Source organism: Tachyglossus aculeatus, chromosome 24, assembly GCF_015852505.1.
Source record: "Tachyglossus aculeatus isolate mTacAcu1 chromosome 24, mTacAcu1.pri, whole genome shotgun sequence".
In the NCBI taxonomy this organism is placed as follows: domain Eukaryota; kingdom Metazoa; phylum Chordata; class Mammalia; order Monotremata; family Tachyglossidae; genus Tachyglossus; species Tachyglossus aculeatus.
This window is the reverse complement of record NC_052089.1, coordinates 14160050-14185802: the sequence shown is the minus strand read 5'-3', so window position 1 is coordinate 14185802 and position 25753 is coordinate 14160050. Positions and strand designations below refer to the sequence as shown.

The window sequence follows — 25753 nt, the reverse complement described above, 5'->3', positions numbered from 1 at the left end:
CTCCTCTCTCCTCTCCTCTTTCCTCTCCTCTCCTCCTACCAATCTCCTCTCCTCTCCTCCTCACCTACCTAACTCCTCACCTACCTAACTCCTCTCCTCCTCACCTACCTAACTCCTCTCCTTCTCTCACCTATTCCTTCTCCTCCTCAACCTATCTTCCTCTCCTCTCTCCTACCTCACCAGGATAGGAAGATGGAGGGAGAGGAGAGGAGGAGGAGAGGAGAGGAGGAGGAGAGGAGAGGAGAGGAGAGGAGAGGAGAGGAGAGGAGAGGAGAGGAACGATATCTACCTCTGTAGCTTCCTACCTTCCTTCTTTCTCTTTGGAGAGGAGAGGAGAGGAATAATCCTATCTATCTTCCTTCTGCCCTGTTTATCTGGAGAGGAGGGCAGAGGAGAAGAATCTACCCTGCCTACCTACCTTCCTCCTTTACAGTCTATCTTGGCAGGAGAGGCAAGAAGAGAGATCTACCTACCTGCCTGCCTACCTACCTGCCTTCTTTCCTGTCTGTCTGGAGAGGAGAAGAGAAATACCTACTTACCACGCCTACCTACCTTCCTCTACTGTCTATCTTGGCAGGAGAGGAGAGGTGTCTACCTACCTACCTACCTATCTTCCTTCTTTCTGTTTGGAGAGGAGAGGAATCTAACTACTTGCCTTCCTCCTGTCCTGTCATCTAGAGAAGAGAGGAGAAGAATCTACCTACCTACCTATCTTCCTGCTTTCTGTTTGTCTGGAGAGGAGACAAATCTAACTACTTACTTCCTCCTGCCCTGTCATCTGGACAGGAGAGGAGCAGAATCTACCTACCTAATTCCCTTCTTTCCTGTCTGGAGAGGAGAGGAGAGGAGAGAAATCTACCTACCTGCCTGCCTGCCTACCTACCTTCCTTCTTTCCTGTCTGCCTGCATGGAGAGGAGAAGAGAAATACCTACCTACCCCGCCTACCTACCTTCCTCCCTTACTATCTTGGCAGGAGAGGAGAGGAGAGGAGAAGTGTCTACCTACCTACCTATCTTCCTTCTTTCTGTTTGTCTGGAGAGGAGAGGAATCCAACTACTTACCATCCTCCTGCCCTGTCATCTGGAGAGAAGAGGAGAAAAATCTACCTACCTACCTCCCTTCTTTCCTGTCTGTCTGGAGAGGAGAGGAGAGAGATCTACATACCTGCCTACCTACCTCCCTTCTTTCCTGTCTGTCTGGAGAAGAGAGGAGAGGAGATTGATCTACCTACCTGCCTGCCTGCCTACTTTCCTGTCTGTCTGTCTGGAGAGGAGAAGAGAAATACCTACCTACCCTGCCTACCTACCTTCCTCCTTTACTGTCTATCTTGGCAGGAGAGGAGAGGTATCTACCTACCTACCTACCTACCTTGGTTCTTTCTGTTTGTCTGGAGAGGAGAGGAATCTAACTTCTTACCTTCCTCCTGTCCTGTCATCTGGAGAGGAGAGGAGAAGAATCTACCTACCTACCTACCTACCTACCTTCTTTCCTGTCTGTCTGGAGAGGAGAGGGGACAGATCTGCCTACCTGCCTGCCTACCTTCCTTCCTTCTTTCCTGTCTGTCTGGAGAGGAGAGGAGAAGAATCTACTTACCTACCTCCCTTCTTTACTGTCTGTCTGGAGAGGAGAGGAGAGAGATCTACCTACCTGCCTGCCTACCTACCTGCCTACTTTCCTGTCTGTCTGTCTGTCTGGAGAGGAGAAGAGAAATACCTACCTATCCTGCCTACCTACCTTCCTCCTTTACTGTCTATCTTGGCAGGAGAGGAGAGGAGAGGTGTCTACATACCTACCTACCTACCTATCTTCCTTCTTTCTGTTTGTCTGGAGAGGAGAGGAATCTAACTACTTGCCTTCCTCCGGCCCTGTCATCTGGAGAGGAGAGAAGAATCTACCTACCTACCTATCTTCTTTCTGTTTGTCTGGAGAGGAAAGGAATCTAACTACTTAACCTCCTCCTGCCCTGTCATCTGGAGAGGAGAGGAGAAGAATCTACCTACCTACCTACCTTCTTTCCTGTCTGTCTGGAGAGGAGAGGAGAGGAGAGAGATCTACCTACCTGCCTGCCTACCTACCTGCCTTCTTTCCTGTCTGGAGAGGAGAGGAGAGGAGAGAGATCTACCTACCTGCCTGCCTGCCTGCCTGCCTGCCTGCCTTCAATACTGCCTGTCTGGAGAGGAGAAGAGAAATACCTACCTGCCCCACCTACCTACCTTCCTCCTTTACTGTCTATCTTGGCAGGAGAGGAGAGGAGATTTGTCTACCTACCTACCTACCTACCTATCTTCCTTTTTCTGTTTGTCTGGAGAGGAGAGGAGAGGAATCTAACTACTTAACCTCCTCCTGCCCTGTCATCTGGAGAGGAGACGAGAAGAATCTACCTACCTACCTACCTTCTTTCCTGTCTGGAGAGGAGAGGAGAGGAGAGAGATCTACCTACCTGCCTGCCTACCTACCTTCCTTCTTTCCTGTCTGGAGAGGAGAGGAGAGAGATCTACCTACCTGCCTGCCTACCTACCTGCCTGCCTGCCTGCCTGCCTTCAATACTGCCTGTCTGGAGAGGAGAAGAGAAATACCTACCTACCCCGCCTACCTACTTTCCTCCTTTACTGTCTATCTTGGCAGGAGAGGAGAGGAGAGGAGATTTGTCTACCTACCTACCTACCTATCTTCCTTCTTTCTGTTTGTCTAGAGAGCAGAGGAATCTAACTACTTAACCTCCTCCTGCCCTGTCATCTGGAGAGGAGACGAGAAGAATCTACCTACCTACCTACCTTCTTTCCTGTCTGTCTGGAGAGGAGAGGAGAGGAGAGAGATCTACCTACCTACCTACCTATCTTCCTTCTTTCTGTTTGTCTGGAGAGGAGAGGAATCTAACTACTTACCATCCTCCTGCCCTGTCATCTGGAGAGAAGAGGAGAAAAATCTACCTACCTACCTACCTCCTTTCCTGTCTGTCTGGAGAGGAGAGGAGAGGAGAGAGATCTACCTACCTGCCTGCCTACCTACCTTCCTTCTTTCCTGTCTGGAGAGGAGAGGAGAGGAGAGAGATCTACCTACCTACCTGCCTGCCTGCCTGCCTGCCTTCAATACTGCCTGTCTGGAGAGGAGAAGAGAAATACCTACCTACCCCGCCTACCTACCTTCCTCCTTTACTATCTTGGCAGGAGAGGAGAGGAGAGGAGAGGAGAGGTGTCTACATACCTACCTACCTACCTATCTTCCTTCTTTCTGTTTGTCTGGAGAGAAGAGGAATCTAACTACTTACCTTCCTCCTGCCCTGTCAGCTGGAGAGCAGAGGAGAAGAATCTACCTACCTACCTACCTTCTTTCCTGTCTGTCTGGAGAGGAGAGGAGAGGAATCTACCTACCTGCCTGCCTACCTACCTATCTTCCTTCTTTCTGTTAGTCTGGAGAGGAGAGGAATCTAACTACTTAACCTCCTCCTGCCCTGTCGTCTGGAGAGGAGATGAGAAGAATCTACCTACCTACCTACCTTCTTTCCTCTCTGTCTGGAGAGGAGAGGAGAGGTGTCTACCTACCTACCTACCTTCCTTCTTTCTGTTTGTCTGGAGAGGAGAGGAATCTAACTACTTAACCTCCTCCTGCCCTGTCATCTGGAGAGGAGACGAGAAGAATCTACCTACCTACCTACCTACCTTCTTTCCTGTCTGTCTGGAGAGGAGAGGAGAGAGATCTACCTACATACCTACCTACCTATCTTCCTTCTTTCTGTTTGTCTGGAGAGGAGAGGAATCTAACTACTTAACCTCCTCCTGCCCTGTCATCTGGAGAGGAGATGAGAAGAATCTACCTACCTACCTCCCTTCTTTCCTGTCTGTCTGGAGAGGAGAGGAGAGGAGAGATCTACCTACCTGCCTACCTACCTACCTTCCTTCTTTCCTGTCTGGAGAGGAGAGGAGAGGAGAGAGATCTACCTACCTACCTACCTGCCTGCCTGCCTACCTACCTTCCTTCAATACTGCCTGTCTGGAGAGGAGAAGAGAAATACCTACCTACCCCGCCTACCTACCTTCCTCCTTTACTGTCTATCTTGGCAGGAGAGGAGAGGAGAGGAGAGGTGTCTACATACCTACCTACCTACCTTCCTTCTTTCTGTTTGTCTGGAGAGGAGAGGAATCTAACTACTTACCTTCCTCTTGCCCTGTCATCTGGAGAGGAGACGAGAAGAATCTACCTACCTACCTACCTACCTTCCTTTTTCTGTTTGTCTGGAGAGGAGAGGAATCTAACTACTTACCATCCTCCTGCCCTGTCATCTGGACAGGAGAGGAGAAGAATCTACCTACCTACCTACCTTCTTTCCTGTCTGTCTGGAGAGGAGAGGAGAGGAGAGAGATCTACCTACCTGCCTGCCTACCTACCTTCCTTCTTTCCTGTCTGGAGAGGAGAGGAGAGGAGAGAGATCTACCTGCCTGCCTGCCTGCCTGCCTGCCTTCAATACTGCCTGTCTGGAGAGGAGAAGAGAAATACCTACCTACCCCACCTACCTACCTTCCTCCTTTACTGTCTATCTTGGCAGGAGAGGAGAGGAGAGGAGACTTGTCTACTTACCTACCTACCTATCTTCCTTCTTTCTGTGTGTCTGGAGAGCAGAGGAATCTAACTACTTAACCTCCTCCTGCCCTGTCAGCTGGAGAGGAGACGAGAAGAATCTACCTACCTACCTACCTTCTTTCCTGTCTGGAGAGGAGAGGAGAGAGATCTACCTACCTACCTACCTACCTACCTATCTTCCTTCTTTCTGTTTGTCTGGAGAAGAGAGGAATCTAACTACTTACCATCCTCCTGCCCTGTCATCTGGACAGGAGAGGAGAAGAATCTACCTACCTACCTACCTTCTTTCCTGTCTGTCTGGAGAGGAGAGGAGAGGAGAGAGATCTACCTACCTGCCTGCCTACCTACCTTCCTTCTTTCCTGTCTGGAGAGGAGAGGAGAGGAGAGAGATCTACCTACCTACCTGCCTGCCTGCCTGCCTTCCTACAATACTGCCTGTCTGGAGAGGAGAAGAGAAATACCTACCTACCCCGCCTACCTACCTTCCTCCTTTACTATCTTGGCAGGAGAGGAGAGGAGAGGAGAGGTGTCTACATACCTACCTACCTACCTATCTTCCTTCTTTCTGTTTGTCTGGAGAGCAGAGGAATCTAACTACTTACCTTCCTCCTGCCCTGTCAGCTGGAGAGCAGAGGAGAAGAATCTACCTACCTACCTTCCTTCTTTCCTGTCTGTCTGGAGAGGAGAGGAGAGGAATCTACCTACCTGCCTGCCTACCTATCTTCCTTCTTTCTGTTAGTCTGGAGAGGAGAGGAATCTAACTACTTAACCTCCTCCTGCCCTGTCATCTGGAGAGGAGATGAGAAGAATCTACCTACCTACCTACCTTCTTTCCTCTCAGTCTGGAGAGGAGAGGAGAGGAGAGAGATCTACCTACCTACCTATCTTCCTTCTTTCTGTTTGTCTGGAGAGGAGAGGAATCTAACTACTTAACCTCCTCCTGCCCTGTCATCTGGAGAGGAGACGAGAAGAATCTACCTACCTACCTACCTTCTTTCCTGTCTGCTTGGAGAGGAGAGGAGAGAGATCTACCTACCTGCCTGCCTACCTATCTTCCTTCTTTCTGTTTGTCTGGAGAGGAGAGGAATCTAACTACTTAACATCCTCCTGCCCTGTCATCTGGAGAGGAGATGAGAAGAATCTACCTACCTACCTACCTTCTTTCCTCTCTGTCTGGAGAGGAGAGGAGAGGAGAGAGATCTACCTACCTACCTATCTTCCTTCTTTCTGTTTGTCTGGAGAGGAGAGGAATCTAACTACCTCCTCCTGCCCTGTCATCTGGAGAGGAGACGAGAAGAATCTACCTACCTACCTACCTTCTTTCCTGTCTGCTTGGAGAGGAGAGGAGAGAGATCTACCTACCTGCCTACCTACCTATCTTCCTTCTTTCTGTTTGTCTGGAGAGGAGAGGAATCTAACTACTTAACCTCCTCCTGCCCTGTCATCTGGAGAGGAGATGAGAAGAATCTACCCACCTACCTCCCTTCTTTCCTGTCTGTCTGGAGAGGAGAGGAGAGGAGAGATCTACCTACCTGCCTACCTACTTACCTTCCTTCTTTCCTGTCTGGAGAGGAGAGGAGAGGAGAGAGATCTACCTACCTACCTACCTGCCTGCCTGCCTACCTACCTTCCTTCAATACTGCCTGTCTGGAGAGGAGAAGAGAAATACCTACCTACCCCGCCTACCTACCTTCCTCCTTTACTGTCTATCTTGGGAGGAGAGGAGAGGAGAGGTGTCTACCTAGCTACCTACCTACCTATCTTCCATCTTTCTGTTTTTCTGGAGAGGAGAGGAATCTAACTACTTACCTTCCTCCTGCCCTGTCATCTGGACAGGAGAGGAGAAGAATCTACCTACCTACCTACCTTCTTTCCTGTCTGTCTGGAGAAGAGAGGAGAGGAGAGAGATCTACCTACCTGCCTGCCTACCTACCTGCCTTTTTTCCTGTCTGGAGAGGAGAGGAGAGAGATCTACCTACCTACCTACCTGCCTGCCTGCCTACCTTCCTTCAATACTGCCTGCCTGGAGAGGAGAAGAGAAATACCTACCTACCCCGCCTACCTACCTTCCTCCTTTACTGTCTATCTTGGCAGGAGAGGAGAGGAGAGGAGATGTGTCTACCTACCTACCTACCTACCTATCTTCCTTCTTTCTGTTTTTCTGGAGAGGAGAGGAATCTAACTACTTACCTTCCTTCTGCCCTGTAATCTGGAGAGGAGAAGAATCTACCTACCTACCTACCTACCTATCTTCCTTTTTTCTGTTTGTCTGGAGAGGAGAGGAATCTAACTACTTAACCTCCTCCTGCCCTATCAGCTGGAGAGGAGAGGAGAAGAATCTACCTACCTACCTACCTTCTTTCCTCTCTGTCTGGAGAGGAGAGGAGAGAGATCTACCTACCTACCTACCTATCTTCCTTCTTTCTGTTTGTCTGGAGAGGAGAGGAATCTAACTACTTAACCTCCTCCTGCCCTGTCATCTGGAGAGGAGAGGAGAAGAATCTACCTACCTACCTACCTACCTTCTTTCCTCTCTGTCTGGAGAGGAGAGGAGAGGAGAGAGATCTACCTACCTACCTACCTACCTATCTTCCTTCTTTCTGTTTGTCTGGAGAGGAGAGGAATCTAACTACTTAACCTCCTCCTGCCCTGTCATCTGGAGAGGAGAGGAGAAGAATCTACCTACCTACCCACCTTCTTTCCTGTCTGTCTGGAGAGGAGAGGAGAGGAGAGAGATCTACCTACCTGCCTGCCTACCTACCTTCCTTCTTTCCTGTCTGGAGAGGAGAGGAGAGAGATCTACCTACCTGCCTGCCTGCCTGCCTGCCTGCCTGCCTGCCTTCCTTCACTACTGCCTGTCTGGAGAGGAGAAGAGAAATACCTACCTACCCCGCCTACCTACCTTCCTCCTTTACTGTCTATCCTGGCACTAGCTACCTACCTACCTGCCTACCTGTCTTCCTTCTTTCTGTTTTTCTGGAGAGGAGAGGAGTCTAACTACTTAACCTCCTCCTGCCCTGTCATCTGGAGAGGAGAGGAGAAGAATCTACCTACCTACCTACCTTCTTTCCTGTCTGTCTGGAGAGGAGAGGAGAGAGATCTACCTACCTACCTACCTACCTATCTTCCTTCTTTCTGTTTGTCTGGAGAGGAGAGGAATCTAACTACTTAACCTCCTCCTGCCCTGTCATCTGGAGAGGAGACGAGAAGAATCTACCTACCTACCTACCTTCTTTCCTGTCTGTCTGGAGAGGAGAGGAGAGGAGAGAGATCTACCTACCTGCCTGCCTACCTACCTTCCTTCTTTCCTGTCTGGAGAGGAGAGGAGAGGAGAGAGATCTACCTACCTACCTGCCTGCCTGCCTTCCTTCAATACTGCCTGTCTGGAGAGGAGAAGAGAAATACCTACCTACCCCGCCTACCTACCTTCCTCCTTTACTGTCTATCTTGGCAGGAGAGGAGAGGAGATTTGTCTACCTACCTACCTATCTTCCTTCTTTCTGTTTGTCTGGAGAGCAGAGGAATCTAACTACTTAACCTCCTCCTGCCCTGTCATCTGGAGAGGAGACGAGAAGAATCTACCTACCTACCTACCTTCTTTCCTGTCTGTCTGGAGAGGAGAGGAGAGGAGAGAGATCTACCTACCTGCCTGCCTACCTACCTGCCTTCTTTCCTGTCTGGAGAGGAGAGGAGAGGAGAGAGATCTGCCTACCTGCCTGCCTACCTTCCTTCCTTCTTTCCTGTCTGTCTGGAGAGGAGAGGAGAAGAATCTACTTACCTACCTCCCTTCTTTACTGTCTGTCTGGAGAGGAGAGGAGAGGAGAGGAGAGGAGAGAGATCTACCTACCTGCCTGCCTACCTACCTGCCTACTTTCCTGTCTGTCTGTCTGGAGAGGAGAAGAGAAATACCTACCTATCCTGCCTACCTACCTTCCTCCTTTACTGTCTATCTTGGCAGGAGAGGAGAGGAGAGGTGTCTACATACCTACCTACCTACCTATCTTCCTTGTTTCTGTTTGTCTGGAGAGGAGAGGAATCTAACTACTTGCCTTCCTCCTGCCCTGTCATCTGGAGAGGAGAGAAGAATCTACCTACCTACCTACCTATCTTCCTTCTTTCTGTTTGTCTGGAGAGGAAAGGAATCTAACTACTTAACCTCCTCCTGCCCTGTCATCTGGAGAGGAGAGGAGAAGAATCTACCTACCTACCTACCTTCTTTCCTGTCTGTCTGGAGAGGAGAGGAGAGGAGAGAGATCTACCTACCTGCCTGCCTACCTACCTTCCTTCTTTCCTGTCTGGAGAGGAGAGGAGAGGAGAGGAGAGAGATCTACCTACCTACCTGCCTGCCTGCCTGCCTGCCTGCCTTCAATACTGCCTGTCTGGAGAGGAGAAGAGAAATACCTACCTGCCCCACCTACCTACCTTCCTCCTTTACTGTCTATCTTGGCAGGAGAGGAGAGGAGATTTGTCTACCTACCTACCTACCTACCTATCTTCCTTTTTCTGTTTGTCTGGACAGCAGAGGAATCTAACTACTTAACCTCCTCCTGCCCTGTCATCTGGAGAGGAAACGAGAAGAATCTACCTACCTACCTACCTTCTTTCCTGTCTGTCTGGAGAGGAGAGGAGAGGAGAGAGATCTACCTACCTGCCTGCCTACCTACCTTCCTTCTTTCCTGTCTGGAGAGGAGAGGAGAGGAGAGAGATCTACCTACCTGCCTGCCTACCTACCTGCCTACCTGCCTGCCTGCCTGCCTGCCTGCCTGCCTTCAATACTGCCTGTCTGGAGAGGAGAAGAGAAATACCTACCTACCCCGCCTACCTACCTTCCTCCTTTACTGTCTATCTTGGCAGGAGAGGAGAGGAGATTTGTCTACCTACCTACCTACCTATCTTCCTTCTTTCTGTTTGTCTGGAGAGCAGAGGAATCTAACTACTTAACCTCCTCCTGCCCTGTCATCTGGAGAGGAGACGAGAAGAATCTACCTACCTACCTACCTTCTTTCCTCTCTGTCTGGAGAGGAGAGGAGAGAGATCTACCTACCTACCTACCTACCTATCTTCCTTCTTTCTGTTTGTCTGGAGAGGAGAGGAATCTAACTACTTAACCTCCTCCTGCCCTGTCATCTGGAGAGGAGAGGAGAAGAATCTACCTACCTACCTCCCTTCTTTCCTGTCTGTCTGGAGAGGAGAGGAGAGGAGAGATCTACCTACCTGCCTACCTACCTTCCTTCTTTCCTGTCTGGAGAGCAGAGGAGAGGAGAGGAGATCTACCTACCTACCTACCTGCCTGCCTGCCTAACTACCTTCCTTCAATACTGCCTGTCTGGAGAGGAGAAGAGAAATACCTACCTACCCCGCCTACCTACCTTCTTCTTTACTGTCTATCTTGGCAGGAGAGGAGAGGAGAGGAGAGGTGTCTACATACCTACCTATCTTCCTTCTTTCTGTTTGTCTGGAGAGGAGAGGAATCTAACTACTTAACCTCCTCCTGCCCTGTCATCTGGAGAGGAGAGGAGAAGAATCTACCTACCTACCTACCTTCTTTCCTGTCTGGAGAGGAGAGGAGAGGAGAGGAGAGGAGAGAGATCTACCTACCTGCCTGCCTTCTTTCCTGTCTGGAGAGGAGAGAGATCTACCTACCTACCTACCTACCTACCTGCCTGCCTGCCTTCCTGCCTGCCTGCCTTCCTTCAGTACTGCCTGCCTGGAGAGGAGAAGAGAAATACCTACCTACCCCGCCTACCTACCTTCCTCCTTTACTGTCTATCTTGGCAGGAGAGGAGAGGAGAGGAGATGTGTCTACCTACCTACCTATCTTCATTCTTTCTGTTTTTCTGGAGAGGAGAGGAATCTAACTACTTACCTTCCTCCTGCCCTGTAATCTGGAGAGGAGAAGAATCTACCTACCTACCTACCTATCTTCCTTTTTTCTGTTTGTCTGGAGAGGAGAGGAATCTAACTACTTAACCTCCTCCTGCCCTGTCATCTGGAGAGGAGACGAGAAGAATCTACCTACCTACCTACCTTCTTTCCTGTCTGTCAGGAGAGGAGAGGAGATCTACCTACCTGCCTGCCTACCTACCTTCCTTCTTTCCTGTCTGGAGAGGAGAGGAGAGGAGAGGAGAGAGATCTACCTACCTACCTGCCTGCCTGCCTGCCTACCTACCTTCCTTCAATACTGCCTGTCTGGAGAGGAGAAGAGAAATACCTACCTACCCTGCCTACCTACCTTCGTCCTTTACTGTCTATCTTGGTAGGAGAGGAGAGGAGAGGTGTCTACATACCTACCTACCTACCTATCTTCCTTCTTTCTGTTTGTCTGGACAGCAGAGGCATCTAACTACTTATCTTCCTCCTGTCCTGTCATCTGGAGAGGAGAGGAGAAGAATCTACCTACCTACCTACCTTCCTTCTTTCTGTTTGTCTGGAGAGGAGAGGAATCTAACTACTTAACCTCCTCCTGCCCTGTCATCTGGAGAGGAGACGAGAAGAATCTACCTACCTACCTACCTTCCTTCTTTCTGTTTGTCTGGAGAGGAGAGGAATCTAACTACTTAACCTCCTCCTGCCCTGTCATCTGGAGAGGAGACGAGAAGAATCTACCTACCTACCTTCTTTCCTCTCTGTCTGGAGAGGAGAGGAGAGAGATCTACCTACCTGCCTGCCTATCTACCTTCCTTCTTTCCTGTCTGGAGAGGAGAGGAGAGGAGAGAGATCTACCTACCTACCTGCCTGCCTGCCTGCCTGCCTACCTACCTTCCTTCAATACTGCCTTTCTGGAGAGGAGAAGAGAAATACCTACCTACCCTGCCTACCTGCCTTCCTCCTTTACTGTCTACCTTGGCAGGAGAGGAGAGGAGAGGAGAGGAGAGGAGAGGAGAGGAGAGGTGTCTACATACCTACCTACCTACCTATCTTCCTTCTTTCTGTTTTTCTGAAGAGAGGAATCTAACTACTTACCCTCCTCCTGCCCTGTCATCTGGAGAGGAAAGGAGAAGAATCTACCTACCTACCTGCCTACCTATCTTCCTTCTTTCTGTTTGTCTGGAGAGGAGAGGAATCTAACTACTTACCCTCCTCCTGCCCTGTCAGCTGGAGAGGAGAGGAGAAGAATCTACCTACCTACCTACCTTCTTTCCTGTCTGTCTGGAGAGGAGAGAGATCTACCTACCTACCTACCTATCTTCCTTCTTTCTGTTTGTCTGGGGAGGAGAGGAATCTACTTAACCTCCTCCTGCCCTGTCAGCTGGAGATGAGAGGAGAAGAATCTACCTACCTAACTACCTTCTTTCCTGTCTGGAGAGGAGAGGAGAGGAGAGAGATCTACCTACCTGCCTGCCTACCTACCTTCCTTCTTTCCTGTCTGTCTGTCTGCAGAGGAGAAGATAAATACCTAACTATGCCGCCTACCTACCTCTCTACTTTACTATCTATCTTGGCAGGAGAGGAGAGGAGAGGAGAGGTGTCTACCTACCTACCTATCTACCTATCTTCCTTCTTTCTGTTTGTCTGGAGAGGAGGGGAATAAAACTAATTACCTTCCTCCTGCCCTGTCATCTGGAAAGGAGAGGAGAAGAATCTACCTACCTACCTCCCTTCTTTCCTGTCTGTCTGGAGAGGAGAGGAGAGAGATCTACCTACCTGCCTACCTTCCTTCTTTCCTGTCTGTCTGTCTGGAGAGGAGAACTACCTACCTACCCTGCCTACCTACCTTTCTCCTTTACTGTCTATCTTGGCAGGAGAGGAGAGGAGAGGTGTCTACATACCTACCTACCTACCTATCTTCCTTCTTTCTGTTTGTCTGGAGAGGAGAGGAATCTAACTACTTACCCTCCTCCTGCCCTGTCGTCTGGAGAGAAGAATCTACCTACCTATCTACCTCCCTTCTTTCCTGTCTGTCTGGAGAGGAGAGGAGAGGAGAGAGATCTACCTACCTGCCTGCCTACCTACCCTCCTTCTTTCCTACCTGTCTGTCTCTCTGGAGAGGAGAAGTAAAATACCTACCTACGACACCTACCTACCTTTCTCCTGTACTGTCTCTTGGCAGGAAAGGAGAGGTGTCTACATATCTACCTACCTACCTGTCTTCCTTCTTTCTGTTTGTCTGGAGAGGAGAGGAATCTAACTACTTAGCTTCCTCCTGCACTGTCATCTGGAGAGGAGAGGAGAGGAGAGGAGAAGAATCTCCTCTACCTACCTTCTTCCCTGTCTGTCTGAAGAGGAGAGGAGAGAGATCTATCTACCTACCTGCCTGCCTACCTACCTTCCTTCTTTCCTGTCTGTCTGTCTGGAGAGGAGAGGAGAAGAATCTACCTACCTACCTCCCTTCTTTCCTCTCTGGAGAGGAGAGAGATCTACCTACCTGCCTGCCCACCTACCTTCCTTCTTTCCTGTCTGTCTGGAGAGGAGGGGAGAAGAATCTACCTACATACCTTTCTTTCCTGTCTGTCTGGAGAAGAGAGGAGAGCGATCTACCTACCTGCCTGCCTACCTACCTGCCTATTTTCCTGTCTGTCTGCCTGGAGAGGAGAAGAGAAATACCTACCTACCCTGCCTACCAACCTTCCTCCTTTACTGTCTATCTTGGCAGGAGAGGAGAGGTGTCTACCTACCTACCTACCTATCTTCCTTCTTTCTGTTTGTCTGGAGAGGAGAGGAATCTAACTACTTACCCTCCTCCTGCCCTGTCATCTGGAGAGGAGAGAAGAATCTACCTACCTACCTAACTCCCTTCTTTCCTGTCTGTCTGGAGAGGAGAGGAGAGAGATCTACCTACCTGCCTGCCTACCTACCTGCCTTCTTTCCTGACTGTCTGGAGAGGAGAGGAGAAGAATCTACCTACCTACCTCCCTTCTTTCCTGTCTGTCTGGAGAGGAGAGGAGAGGAGAGAGATCTACCTACCTGCCTGCCTACCTACCTTCCTTCTTTCCTGTCTGTCTGTCTGGAGAGGAGAAGAGAAATACCTACCTACCCTGCCTACCTACCTTACTCATTTACTGTCTATCTTGGCAGGAGAGGAGAGGTGTCTACCTACCTACCTATCTTCCTTCTTTGTGTCTGTCTGGAGAGGAGAGGAATCTAACTACTTACCCTCCTCCTGCCCTGTCATCTGGAAAGGAAAGGAGAAGAATCTACCTACCTACCTACCTCCCTTCTTTCCTGTCTGTCTGGAGAGGAGAGAGATATCTACCTACCTGCCTGCCTACCTGCCTTCTTTCCTGTCTGTCTGGAGAGGAGAAGAATCTACCTACCTACCTCCTTTCTTTCCTGTCTCTCTCGAGTGGAGAGGAGAGGAGAGAGATCTACCTGCCTGCCTACCTACCTGCCTTCTTTCCTGTCTGTCTGGAGAGGAGAAGAGAAATACCTACCTACTTCGCCTACCTACCTTCCTCCTTTACTATCTATCTTGGCAGGAGAGGAGAGGAGAGGTATCTACATAACTACCTACCTACCTATCTTCCTTCTTTCTGTTTGTCTGGAGAGCAGAGGAATCTAACTACTTACCTTCCTCCTGCCCTGTCATCTGGACAGGAGAGGAGAAGAATCTACCTACCTACCTACCACCTTCCTTCTTTCTGTTTGTCTGTAGAGGAGAGGAATCTAACTACTTACCCTTCTCCTTCCCTGTCATCTGGAGAGGAGAGGAGAAGAATCTACCTACCTACCTCCCTTCTTTCCTGTCTGTCTGGAGAGAAGAGGAGAGGAGAGAGATCTACCTGCCTGCCTGCCTACCTGCCTACTTTCCTGTCTGTCTGTCTGGAGAGGAGAAAAGAAATACCTACCTACCCGGCCTAACTACCTTCCTCCTTTACTGTCTATCTTGGCAGGAGAGGAGAGGAGAGGAGAAATGTCTACATACCTACCTACCTATCTTTCTTCTTTCTGTTTGTCTGGAGAGGAGAAGAATCTAACTTCTTACCTTCCTCCTGCCTTGTCATCTGGAAAGGAGAGGAGAAGAATCTACCAACCACCTCCCTTCTTTCCTGTCTGTCTGGAGAGGACAGGAGAGAGATCTACCTACCTGCCTGCCTACCTACCTACCTTCTTTCTTGTCTGTCTGGAGAGGAGAGGAGAAGAATCTACCTACCTACCTCCCTTCTTTCCTGTCTAGAGAGGAGAGGAGAGGAGAGAGATCTACCTACCTGCCTGCCTACCTTCCTTCTTTCCTGTCTGTCTGTCTGGAGAGGAGAACAGAAATATCTTCCTACCCTGCCTACCTACCTTCCTCCTTTACTGTCTAGCTTGGGAGGAGAGGAGAGGAGAGGAGAGGGGAGGTGTCTACCTACCTACCTACCTACCTATCTTCCTTCTTTCTGTTTGTCTGGAGAGGAGAGGAATCTAACTACTTACCCTCCTCCTGCCCTGTCATCTGGAGAGGAGAGAAGAATCTACCTACCTACCTACCTCCCTTCTTTCCTATCTGTCTGGAGAGGAGAGAGCTCTACCTACCTGCCTGCCTACCTATCTTCCTTCTTTCCTGCCTGTCTGGAGAGGAGGGGAGAAGAATCTACCTACCTACCTCCCTTCTTTCCTGTCTGTCTGGAGAGGAGAGGAGAGGAGAGAGAGATCTACCTACCTGCCTACCTACCCACCTTGCTTCTTTCCTGTCTTTCTGGAGAGGAGAGAAGAATCTACCTACCTACCTCCCTTCTTTCCTGTCTGTCTGTCTTTCTGGAGAGGAGATGAGATTAGAGATATCTTCCTACCTACCTACCCACCTACCTACCTACCTTCCTGAGGAGAATAATGCCCTGTTTGTCTGGAGAATAATGGAAAGGAGAAGAATCTACCTCCCTCCCTCCCTCATTTCCTATCTACCTACTTACCTACCTTACTTCTTTCACGTCTGTCTTGGCAGGAGAGCAGAGGAGAGGAGGGAAATCTATCTACCTATTTACTTTCCTTCTGTCCTGTCTGTCTGGAGAGGAGCTTCTGATCTACCTACCTACCTACATACCTAACCTCCTTCTTTCCTCTTTGTCCTGAGAGGAAAGGAATCAATGTACCCACCTACCTACTTTCCTTTTGTCCTGTCTATCTTGAGAGCAGAGGAATCTACCTGTGTACCTTCCTTCTTCCCTGTCTGTCCTCGCCTCTCCTCTGGTCCCTCAACTCATTCATTCAGTAGCATTTTTTGAGCGCTTACTGTGTGCAAAGCACTGTACTAAGCGCCGGGGAAGTACAAAGTGGCAACACATAGGGACGGTCCCTACCCAACAGCGGGCTCACCGTCTAGAAGGGGTAGACAGACAGACAACCGAACAAAACATATTAACAAAATAAAATAAACAGAATAAGTATGTACAAGTGAAATAAATACATACATACAGTAATAAATACGCACAAACATATAGACATATATACAGGTGCTGTGGGGAGGGGAAGGAGGTAAGGCAGGGGGGATGGGGAGGGAGAGGAAGGAGAGAGAATTAAGTGGCGTCAATACACAGAGCAACTAAAATGAATTAAAACCTAAGTGTAACCAATGACATAGAGATATACTGCATTTCAAACTTGCCCAAATTCACAAAAGATTGGGTTGCTACTGAGATTTAGCCTGCTGGGTGGCACAGTCTAAAGAATTTCTGTTTCTTTTCAAAAAATACATCTTACATCCCCCGACACGCTGACCATCTACACAAATGATAGGAATGAATGCAAGGGAAATCTGTTTTTGCTTTGGGCCAAAAGATGGCACTGCTGAATTTACTACATTGTTCCTTATCCACCTCCCCTACTCTACTCCCGGCTTGGTCTGGTTTTTCAGTGGGGAAAATAATTCATTTTAGCAAGCAGATTAACTCTGACCCCTTCCGTAGGAATGCAGACGATTTAATCTTCTGCTGAAAGAACGGACCAGAGAAATGGGTCTCTGTGAGGCCGCTGTTGGGTAGGGGCCGTCTCTAGGTGTTGCCAACTTGTACTTCCCAAGCGCTTAGTCCAGTGCTCTGCACACAGTAAGCGCTCAATCCATATGACATTGAATGAATGAAATGGGGTTTGGAATGTAGAGTATCATGCCAGAGCTGTTGGAGGATCTTTTTATAAATAGAATGGGCTCCTTTTGGAAAGGGCTAGACTGTGAGCCCACTGTTGGGTAGGGACTGTCTCTATATGTTGCCAATTTGTACTTCCCAAGCGCTTAGTACAGTGCTCTGCACATAGTAAGTGCTCAATAAATACGATTGATGATGATGATACACAAAGTGATAATGCATCTTATGGTTTATATTGTTTCAATGTGAAACAGCCTTCTCCCCCTGGGTACTTTTAATGACTGCCATGTTTGGGTATCTTTGAATACATCAGTTTTTCAAGGTCACTGGCCTGCATGCCTCTGAGCTGGGCTCTTTTTTTGGATAAGGTATGTGGGTAATCACTTTGGTCTCATTCTTAACTGGGAAGCAGTTCTCTTTCAATTTCTATATCCCTTTTAGGGAATGTCTATTTCAACAAGTGCTTAGAACCAAAACCGGCCAGCCTTTCTGCCCTGGAGTTTCCGGTTCTGATCTGCCTCTGCCTCAGCAGTTTAAGGTGTAAAAATTCATTCAGTCCTATTTATTGAGCGCTTTCCGTGTGCAGAGCACTGTACTAAGTGCTGGGGAGAGTGCACAGTAACAGTAAACAGACACATTCCCTGCCCACAACAGGTTTACTGCCTAGAGGCGACTTGCCAACGTTTCTGTCGGTCTTTAAGAGATGCCTTTAGGTGTCCCTTTCCAGCAAGGAGGAGTCAGGTGAATTAATTAGACAGAATTAATATAAACCCAGCTCCAGGGAAATTGATTTTCCTATTAATTACCTCAAAATGATTTTAGGGTTTTTTTTTTTTTTTGCTTTGTTTTTCCCTCTAGACTGTAAGCTCATTGTGGGCAGGGATTACGTTTACCGACTCTGTTGTATTGTACTCTCCCAAGTGCGTAGTGCACACAGTAAGCGCTCAGTAAAATCACTGGTTGGTTGAAGTCTGACTGTGTGCACTCGGTAACTGTTAACAACTCAGGCAACAACCTGACTCTGTCCCCCAGTTTGTGATACCGATTGAGATTGTGCAGTAGCACCCAGTACGTGCCACTGACCTGCTCAGTGCTGTAAAAAACTTTCATTTAGATGTCTGGATTAAAACAGGAATTCTGTAGGCCGAAGGGGCTGTCCTCCGCCGAACTTCATTCGCAGTCTTCCAGCTTCCAGTGCTCTCCTGGGTACTGAAAAGGAATCAGTAAATAGTATTGATTTCAGGCCGAATACAACAGTACAAGGAATTTGCCATTTAATATTGTGGGAAATATACATCTGCTGTTTGACTTCATTATTTAGTGTCCTTTGTTCACCAGGCAGCTTTATGGTACAAAATTCATTTCTGGCCAATTTCATAATAATAATAATGGCATTTATTAAGCACTTACTATGTGCAAAGCACTGTTCTAAGCACTGGGGAGGTTACAAGGTGATCAGGTTGTCCCCTGGGGGGCTCACAGTCTTCATCCCCATTTTACAGATGAGATAACCGAGGCCCAGAGAAGTTAAGTGACTTGCCCAAAGTCACACAGCTGACAATTGGCGGAGCCGGGATTTGGACCCATGACCTCTGACTCCAAAGCCCGGGCACTTTCCACTGAGCCACGCTGCTTTTCATAATCTAAAAAGGGAAAAATGACATACCATGGAAATTGTGAAATTTGTAGATCTCCCACAGAAAGACTACAACATAGTCCAAGTTCAAAGAACTATCAATCTCTGTATGATTCTTCTACTTGGGGGAAAGAATATCTTTCAGATTCTGTGTTTCACTATTAATCGAAATCAGTCTTTTTTTTTCCCCCTACAGCAATTTTGCTCCAAAGACTGATGGATTGAATCAGTTCTTTACTCCCAAGCAGGGTTAAGCCTGGTCAGCACTTAAATGAGAGGTTTCTCAGGGGAACCTCCAGGGCTTCTGGAAAATGGTGGAGGGGATTCCATTATATAGCAAAGCAACTTCCAGCACTGTATTTAGAGGCTGATACTGGGTCAGAAATAAGGTGCTTCTTTATGGCACTTATCCCTGCCACACAGACCACACTTCTGTGGAAGAAACAGACATGTTCACTGCAGTTTCTCAGAGCCTGTAAAGTGGCTGCTGGGTGAAAAAAGTGGCTTCTTTGAGGACCGGACGACAAATGAAACACATCTATTGAACAGTACCGTGCTGTAAGGACCCATGGCACCATGCTCCCCTGTAGAATAATTAGCTTGGATCTACCCTAGCACTTGGAATAGTCCTTGACACATAGTACGTGCTTAACAAATATAGTGGTAATAATAATAATAGGAGGGATTACAGGATGCAGCTGGTACTTCTGGGTCCTCAGAATTGAATTTTAGCAGGGAGATTGACGAACTAATGTTGGGACAGTATAAGATGTACGTAGTATAATGACTCGAGAAAAGAGGTGTCTTCCCAAAAAGGTTACCTCCAAAGGTCCAAGAAACACTGCCCTGGGCTGCAGTTAACTAAGGTTGGACCTCTCTGTCTAGCATAATTCGTCTTTTTTCCATCAACAATAGTATTTATTGAGCACTGTACTGACCCTGTATTTGGGACAGTACAACAGAATTAAACACATGACTCCTTCCCTCAAGATTAGCAGCTAGCAAGAAAGACGAACACTAAAATAAATTACAATGGGGAAGAAGGTGGCAAAGGGAGATATGTACTGATATGTAGCTGAGAGATAGTTGTCACTCAGTTTCTATACCCCTTTTCCTGAAAGTACATTGTGGAACAAAAAATGGGCCAGCCTTTCTACCCTAAAGATGCTGGTTCTGTCTTACCCCAGCCTCAGCAGTGTGAGTTTAAATGACTTGCCAGCCTTGCTCCCGGTCTTTGAGAGATGCTGAAATGAGTGAGCGTGAAGATAATACTCAGGCGGGCACTGAAGTATGAGGATCCAGAAAAAGATAGCCCCTTTAATGCTGCTGCCTGGTGCAAATTGGCCACCCAAAAATACCCCCAAGAACGTGACAGGTGGGAACACAGGACTTAGCCCTTCAGTGACGTTTCTCTCTGTCAAGGGAGCCAGGCGTCTGACCACGTTTATCTCCTCCCTCTTCCCCTGCAGTACTCTCCCTACTGAACCAAAGCAGCATGGAAGGCCTGCTCCTCAAATCAACAGTCTTTTCGACATGCTGACAAAATTCAGGCCTTTAGATGGGTGCCCCTCCAACAGAGGTGACCCTGCTAAAGAGGCTAGGCTGAATTTCTGGTCCTGTTTTCCAACGTGGTTTCTCCTGATGTCCCTAAGTCATTCCTGGCTCAGCTCCTGTTGTCACTTGGCTAATCCGTCCCTGCTTCCTGCCTGGACTTCTGTTTGACCGGTAAAGTGCTCTGCACACAGTAAGTGCTCAATAAATACGACTGATGATGACCGGACGCTAATTCATAGTGTAGATTCATTCTCCCAGGACCTCCAGCCTCTCAAAGGGCTTCTGTGCTCTCCCCGAGTCCGAGCTCCTCTCCCTCACTGTTTTCTCCCAGCCTCATGGCCTACAACTTGTACTTCCCAAGCGCTTAGTACAGTGCTCTCTCTGCACACAGTAAGCGCTCAGTAAATACGATTGAATGAATGAATGAATAGTGGAAAGAACGGGGACCTGGGTTCTAATCCCTTCCTGCAGTGTGGCCATGAGCAAGTCAGTTAAATTCTCTGTGTCTCAGTTTCCTCATCTATAAAAGGGGGATTAAATCCTACACCCTTTTTACTTAGACCGTGAGCCCCATGTGGGACAGGGACGGTGTCCAAACTGATTTAATTATTTTGTATCTACTCCCAGTGCTTTGTACAGAGCTTGGCACATAGTAAGCACTTAACAAGTACCACAGTTATTTGGACTAGAACCACGCTTCAATAACTAGAAGCAGTGTGGCTTAGTGGCAAGAGCCCATGCTTGAAGTTGTGGGTTCTAATCCCGGCTCCGCCGCTTGTCAGCTGTGTGACTTTGGGCAAGTCACTTCACTTCTCTGGGCCTCAGTTACCTCATCTGTAAAATGGGGATGAAGACTGTGAGCCCCAAATGGGACAAGCTGATTACCTTGTATCTATCCCAGCACTTACAACAGTGCTTGGCACATAGCAAGCGCTTAACAAATACTATTATTATTATTATACAGTAATTGCAGGATGTAAGTGTACCTACTTTATGTTTTTAAGTGCTTAGTACAGTGCTCTGCACACAGTAAGCGCTCAATACCATTGATTGATAAGATTTATGATTACGAGTTAGTAAACCGGTAAGGTCTCTTGTCCTCGACAAACTTATTAATAGGTGTCGATTCTCATCTCCAAAGTTTGCTGTCAATTAAATGAACACTTCCACTGTGACATCTAGCCAAATAAAACTGCTTGACTTTCTATGCTGGTACTAGGCCCAGATGCCAGGAAAACTATGATTTTCTTATTGAACTATTCCCCTCAGTATCGATAAATAGCACCCAAAAATAGTTTGTAATGCTGCCAACGCGGAGGCACCTGATCGGGCCATTTGCCTCCATTGTACTCCCCTACATGCTCTGCACACAATAGGACAATCAATAAATACTATTGATTGGTGGAACCCCACCACCACCACCAAAACACTCCAAATGAGTCACTATCTGGAGCAGTGTGTGTCCCTATGAAGCAGTAACTGTATATTCTGCAGTAGCACTGATGTTGGTCAAAGGTGAATTGGCTCAATGCATTATGATGTTGATTCAGTACTTACAGTGTGCCAAGCGCTGGACTATGGACTGGCCTCTCCTGGGTTTCTTCCAAGCTGTATCTTGACCCTTTCAAAAATCACAGCGTCCCCACCACTGAGATTTAAAAAAACAAAAACAGAGACTTGTAGCACAACTCCCCCAAATTCAACCTCGGAGTATCTGACTGGCCCAAATGATGTAGTGCCCATTGGCTCAGTTTCTTAGCTAGGAATACATGCCACCAGCTGAGCTATAACAGACAAATTCTAGAATGAAAACATCCGCCTTCATGACAAAAGGTAGCCCCCTTCACTCAGCCTCCTGCTGGGAAGAACTGTTGCTTGCATGATACGGACTTCATAAGTGAACTGCGGGCGCCTGAGTGCTGGAATTAGGGGGTGCTCCACTTTCCCATTATCAGTGACCCAGGCTACTTACATCTGTTGAACTCTAGAAAATGCAGAGACCTAGGTGAGCCTCTTAGCTGCCTTGTCCTGAAGTGTTTTAAAGAGAAAATGCACCACAAACAAACACTATGGTCAACAACATACCCTCACTCCCCCACCCAGCCCCACACCTAAGTGAATCCACTTACTTCGTTTGGAGGCGACAATCAGGGTTCCACGTTTCTTCTGAAACACCTTTGTGATGGATCCAAATCCCCCTGAAAAAGAAATGTGAGAGCAGGGGGAGGCCAAAAATAAAGACCGCCCTTGCTCCCGTGCCTGACCTCCACCTTAACTCCTGCCGCTCCTTTAATGTTCTGGGGGGGAGCAGCACCCCGTCTTCCCCCACTCATACAAGGTGTGTGATGGGAATGCACACCCTGTATTCCTAGTGTCATTTATAACTTCCATCCAGAAGTCAGGAAACTACTGACGGGAGTTGGGAGGGGGAGATAAACGAAGGGATAGGGAGCGAGACCCTCCTCATAGGTGTCGAAACCAAGGAACAGGGTTCCAGCTTGCCAGAGTCATCCTCGTGGTCTGCAGACTCATGGAAAAACCAAGTTGCCCGAAGTGTTGAATCTTCGGTTGAGCGTCTCCAAAAAGTTCTTCACACCTGTGGAGATTCAAATTAGCCTGCAGGAATTCCATGTTTACCTGTGCACTCCATCCTCCCTTCACCTCATCTCCTCTTGAACCACATCAGCACTTCTTTCCGCTCTAAATGTCTCTAGCTACGTCCGTGTAAGAGCCAATACAGTGAGTTTCTGCACCCACAGATTCCATTCAAAGAGTATGCGATAAGATGAATGAATTAAATTTAATCTTTACTCCCTAGTTTTTTTTTTTTTGCCTGGCACTGAGCTAATATTTAGACTCCAGGAGAGGGAATGGGAATGGGCTAATTTGCACAGCCCAATTATTGTTTCAGTTGACTGGTGTGGAGTTGGGAAGTGCCGGATTTCACTGCTACTTAGCTGAGTTTCTAGCCGTGGCTATCCGTCCCCCACCCCTGGCCCAATTCAGTTTACTGCTGTTCCGAGGTAACATGCGTGTCTCTGTGTGTGTGTTGTATGTCCGCAGGTCTGGGGTGAAGGCACTGCGCCCCGGAGGATACCTGGTGTATTCTACCTGCACCCTTTCCGAGGCTGAAAACAGCCACGTCATCAACCACCTCTTAGACTCTCGCAACGACGTCCTCCCCGGGGACATTGGAGGACTGGCCAGTGCCGTCTCACAGGACTTCACATTTGCCCCCGGGGCCCAGGGATGTGGGGTGTTGGTCCTCCCAGACCCGGGGAGAGCCTGGGGCCCGATGTACCTAGCTAAATTACAGAAAACCTGATCTACGGCGCAGGGCCGAGTCAGGCCACACCACCCTTTTATGTTCTTTACTCAGCAACCTGAAAAATAAATACGCGGGAAGACTAATCCGGTTGTTGCTATCTTTTTGTAAGAGACCAAGGCTCAGATTTTTCTTCAGAAATGCTTCAAGAGCAGTGACTCAAGGTGCTTTGCCATCATCTTTCACAGACATCCCCCTGCTTTCTTTCTATCCTGGATTTCAGGCTTAAAATCATCAGACCTGTACTGGAGCCAGCGTGGTCTGGGTGCAATTAAAACCTCTTAACGGTTTTCCTGATTAAGCAATGATGTGTTGAACCTTTCTCATCATCATCAATCATATTTATTGAGCGCTACTATGTGCACAGCACTGTACTAAGCGCTTGGGAAGTACAAATTGGCAACATATAGAGACAGTCCCTACCCAACAGTGGGCTCACAGTCTAAAACGGGGAGACACTCGGCATTTGGCCTTCCCATTTTTTAGTTTCACTGGTTTTCTGAAAGACTGATTTGTATTCAGAGAAGAGCTTCTTAAGCAGCACTGTTCCAAGCTCCAGAAAAATAGGTTTCTTATTTGCCAAGTTGCTTACTGGTAAAGACTATCTTCTGTTTACTGCAAAGGTCAGTGACTCTGTTGACACCAGACTTCTTTTTTTTCTGTTTTTTTTTTTAACACATTAACAAAATACAAATTGAAAGGCTGAATTATGTGGAAGGCCCTTAAGACAGTGGATTCACGTGCACATACTTGACTTCCGACATTCAGCAAGCAGAATAATGTAGTCTATCCAGCAGGCTATAAAGCAAGTACTTGAAACAGAAACTAGTATGATTAATAACTGCAATAACGGGACTATCTTTGGAGTTTTGTTACATAATTGCCGTCATAATGAGCAGTACGGAATATGATTCCCCTCCACTTGCAATCTGGAGCTGCATTTTATTCACTGGGTTATGAAATGTATGTGACTCTGTGACGTCACGTTCGAGGTGCACACAAGAGAATCCTAATGAGCAGATTATGTCCCATCAGAAAACCCAGTGCCTTTGTCGTATTGATTTCTACCACAGTGCCCAGCTTACATGCCAGCGATGGATTCACTTGGCTCTATATCTGCCTGGCACGGCTCTTCAAACGATACTTAAAACTTTAGGTTTAAACTGCCAGCTTCCCCTTAAGCCCCCCGCACAGCTGGGTTCAAATTGGGTAGGGGCAGATATTAGCAAAACAGGAAAGAGAACCTACTCTTTACTTCCTTCTCTGCCCATCTCATCTCTATCCAAATTAGTAGTAATAACGGTGGTAATTTATTAAGCTCTTACTGTACGCCAGGCACTGTATTAAGTGATGCAGCGTGGCTTAGTGCAAAGAGCACAGGCTTGGGACTCAGAGGTCGTGGGCTCTAAGCCCGGCTCCTCCACTTGCTGTGTGACCCTGGGCAAGCCACTTTACTTCTCTGTGCCTCGGTTACCTCATCTGTGAAATGGGGATTATTACTGTGAGCCCCACGTGGGGCAACCTAACTATCTTATCTCTACCCCAGTGCTTAGAACAGTGCTTTGCACATAGTAAGTGCTTAACAAATGCAGTCATTATTATTATATGAGCAAATCGGGTCGGACACAGTCCCTGTCCCACGTGGGGCTCACAGTCTCAATCCCCATCTTATAGATGAGGTAACCGAGGCACCGAGAAGTTAAGTGATGTGCCCAAGGCCGCGGAGCCGGGATTAGAACCCAGGCCGCCGTTCTATCCACTCTGCCGTGATTCATTTTGGCTTAAATCACTCTGCGAGGCTATCCCTACCCAACCCCTGGGCTGGGGTCCCTCCCGATAGCAGAGGTGTCGTGGAGTTGTCCCGTGATTGTGACATTACTGATAAGAGTAGGAGGGTCTGTTGCTAAATCCTGCCCGTTTTTCCACCACAACACTTTCCAGCCAACACCGTGGTTCGGCCACGTGTCCCATCCTGGCTTATCTACAGTATCCGCCTCCCCACGGGTCTCCTGCAGTCCTAGTCTCTCCCATTCCAGTCCCAACTTCACTCTGCTGCCCTGATCCTGCTTATAAAGTGTCATTCTGTATATCTCTCCCCACTTCCCAAAACCCTTCAGTGATAGCCATTCCTCTCCAAAACAAGCAGAAGCTATTGACAACCGGCTTAAGGGCACGCCTGTTTGGCCTTTCCTCTCATCCGCTCTCTTCTCTCACTATACCCCTGCTCCCACTCTACTCCTCTCAACCGAACCTTCTCACTGGGTCTTGTTCCTAGGTGTAGGGCAGGAGTTTGAGGAGAGAGAGATAGAGAAAGCCAGAGTCCCGGGCGGACACAGACTGTCCCAGGGAAAGAATCCCAGAGAGAGAGAGGACAGGGTTCAAAAGAGAGGGCCAGATTCCCAGACAGAAACAGGGTCAGAACCAGAGACACATACTTAGCCAAAGAGACTGGGAGAACCAGAGAGAGACAGCGAGTGAGCGAGCTTCCCAGAACACCTGCTTGGAGGTGGGAAAGGTGGAGTGAGAAAAGAAGAGACCACACAGCGGGGGTGAGAAGAGAGGCTCAGGGAAACCCACAGTTGGTGGGGAGAAACCAGGCGGGGTCCAGGAATATTCACAGTGCTGTGGGGAAAGCCGAAAGGACCCCAGGGGAACGGGTA

General features: G+C 48.3%; 1 protein-coding gene across 1 annotated transcript in view; it reads left to right on the top strand.

Annotated features, from left to right (window-relative positions):
* NSUN3 (NOP2/Sun RNA methyltransferase 3) overlaps positions 1-23349 on the top strand; it is a 41001-nt gene extending 17652 nt beyond the window's left edge. The window contains exon 6 of the mRNA XM_038766092.1: positions 22832-23349. Within this exon, the coding sequence (XP_038622020.1) occupies positions 22832-23093 (262 nt within the window). The 3' untranslated portion in view covers positions 23094-23349. The remainder of the gene's footprint in view (positions 1-22831) is intronic.
* Positions 23350-25753: the final 2404 nt, after the last annotated feature.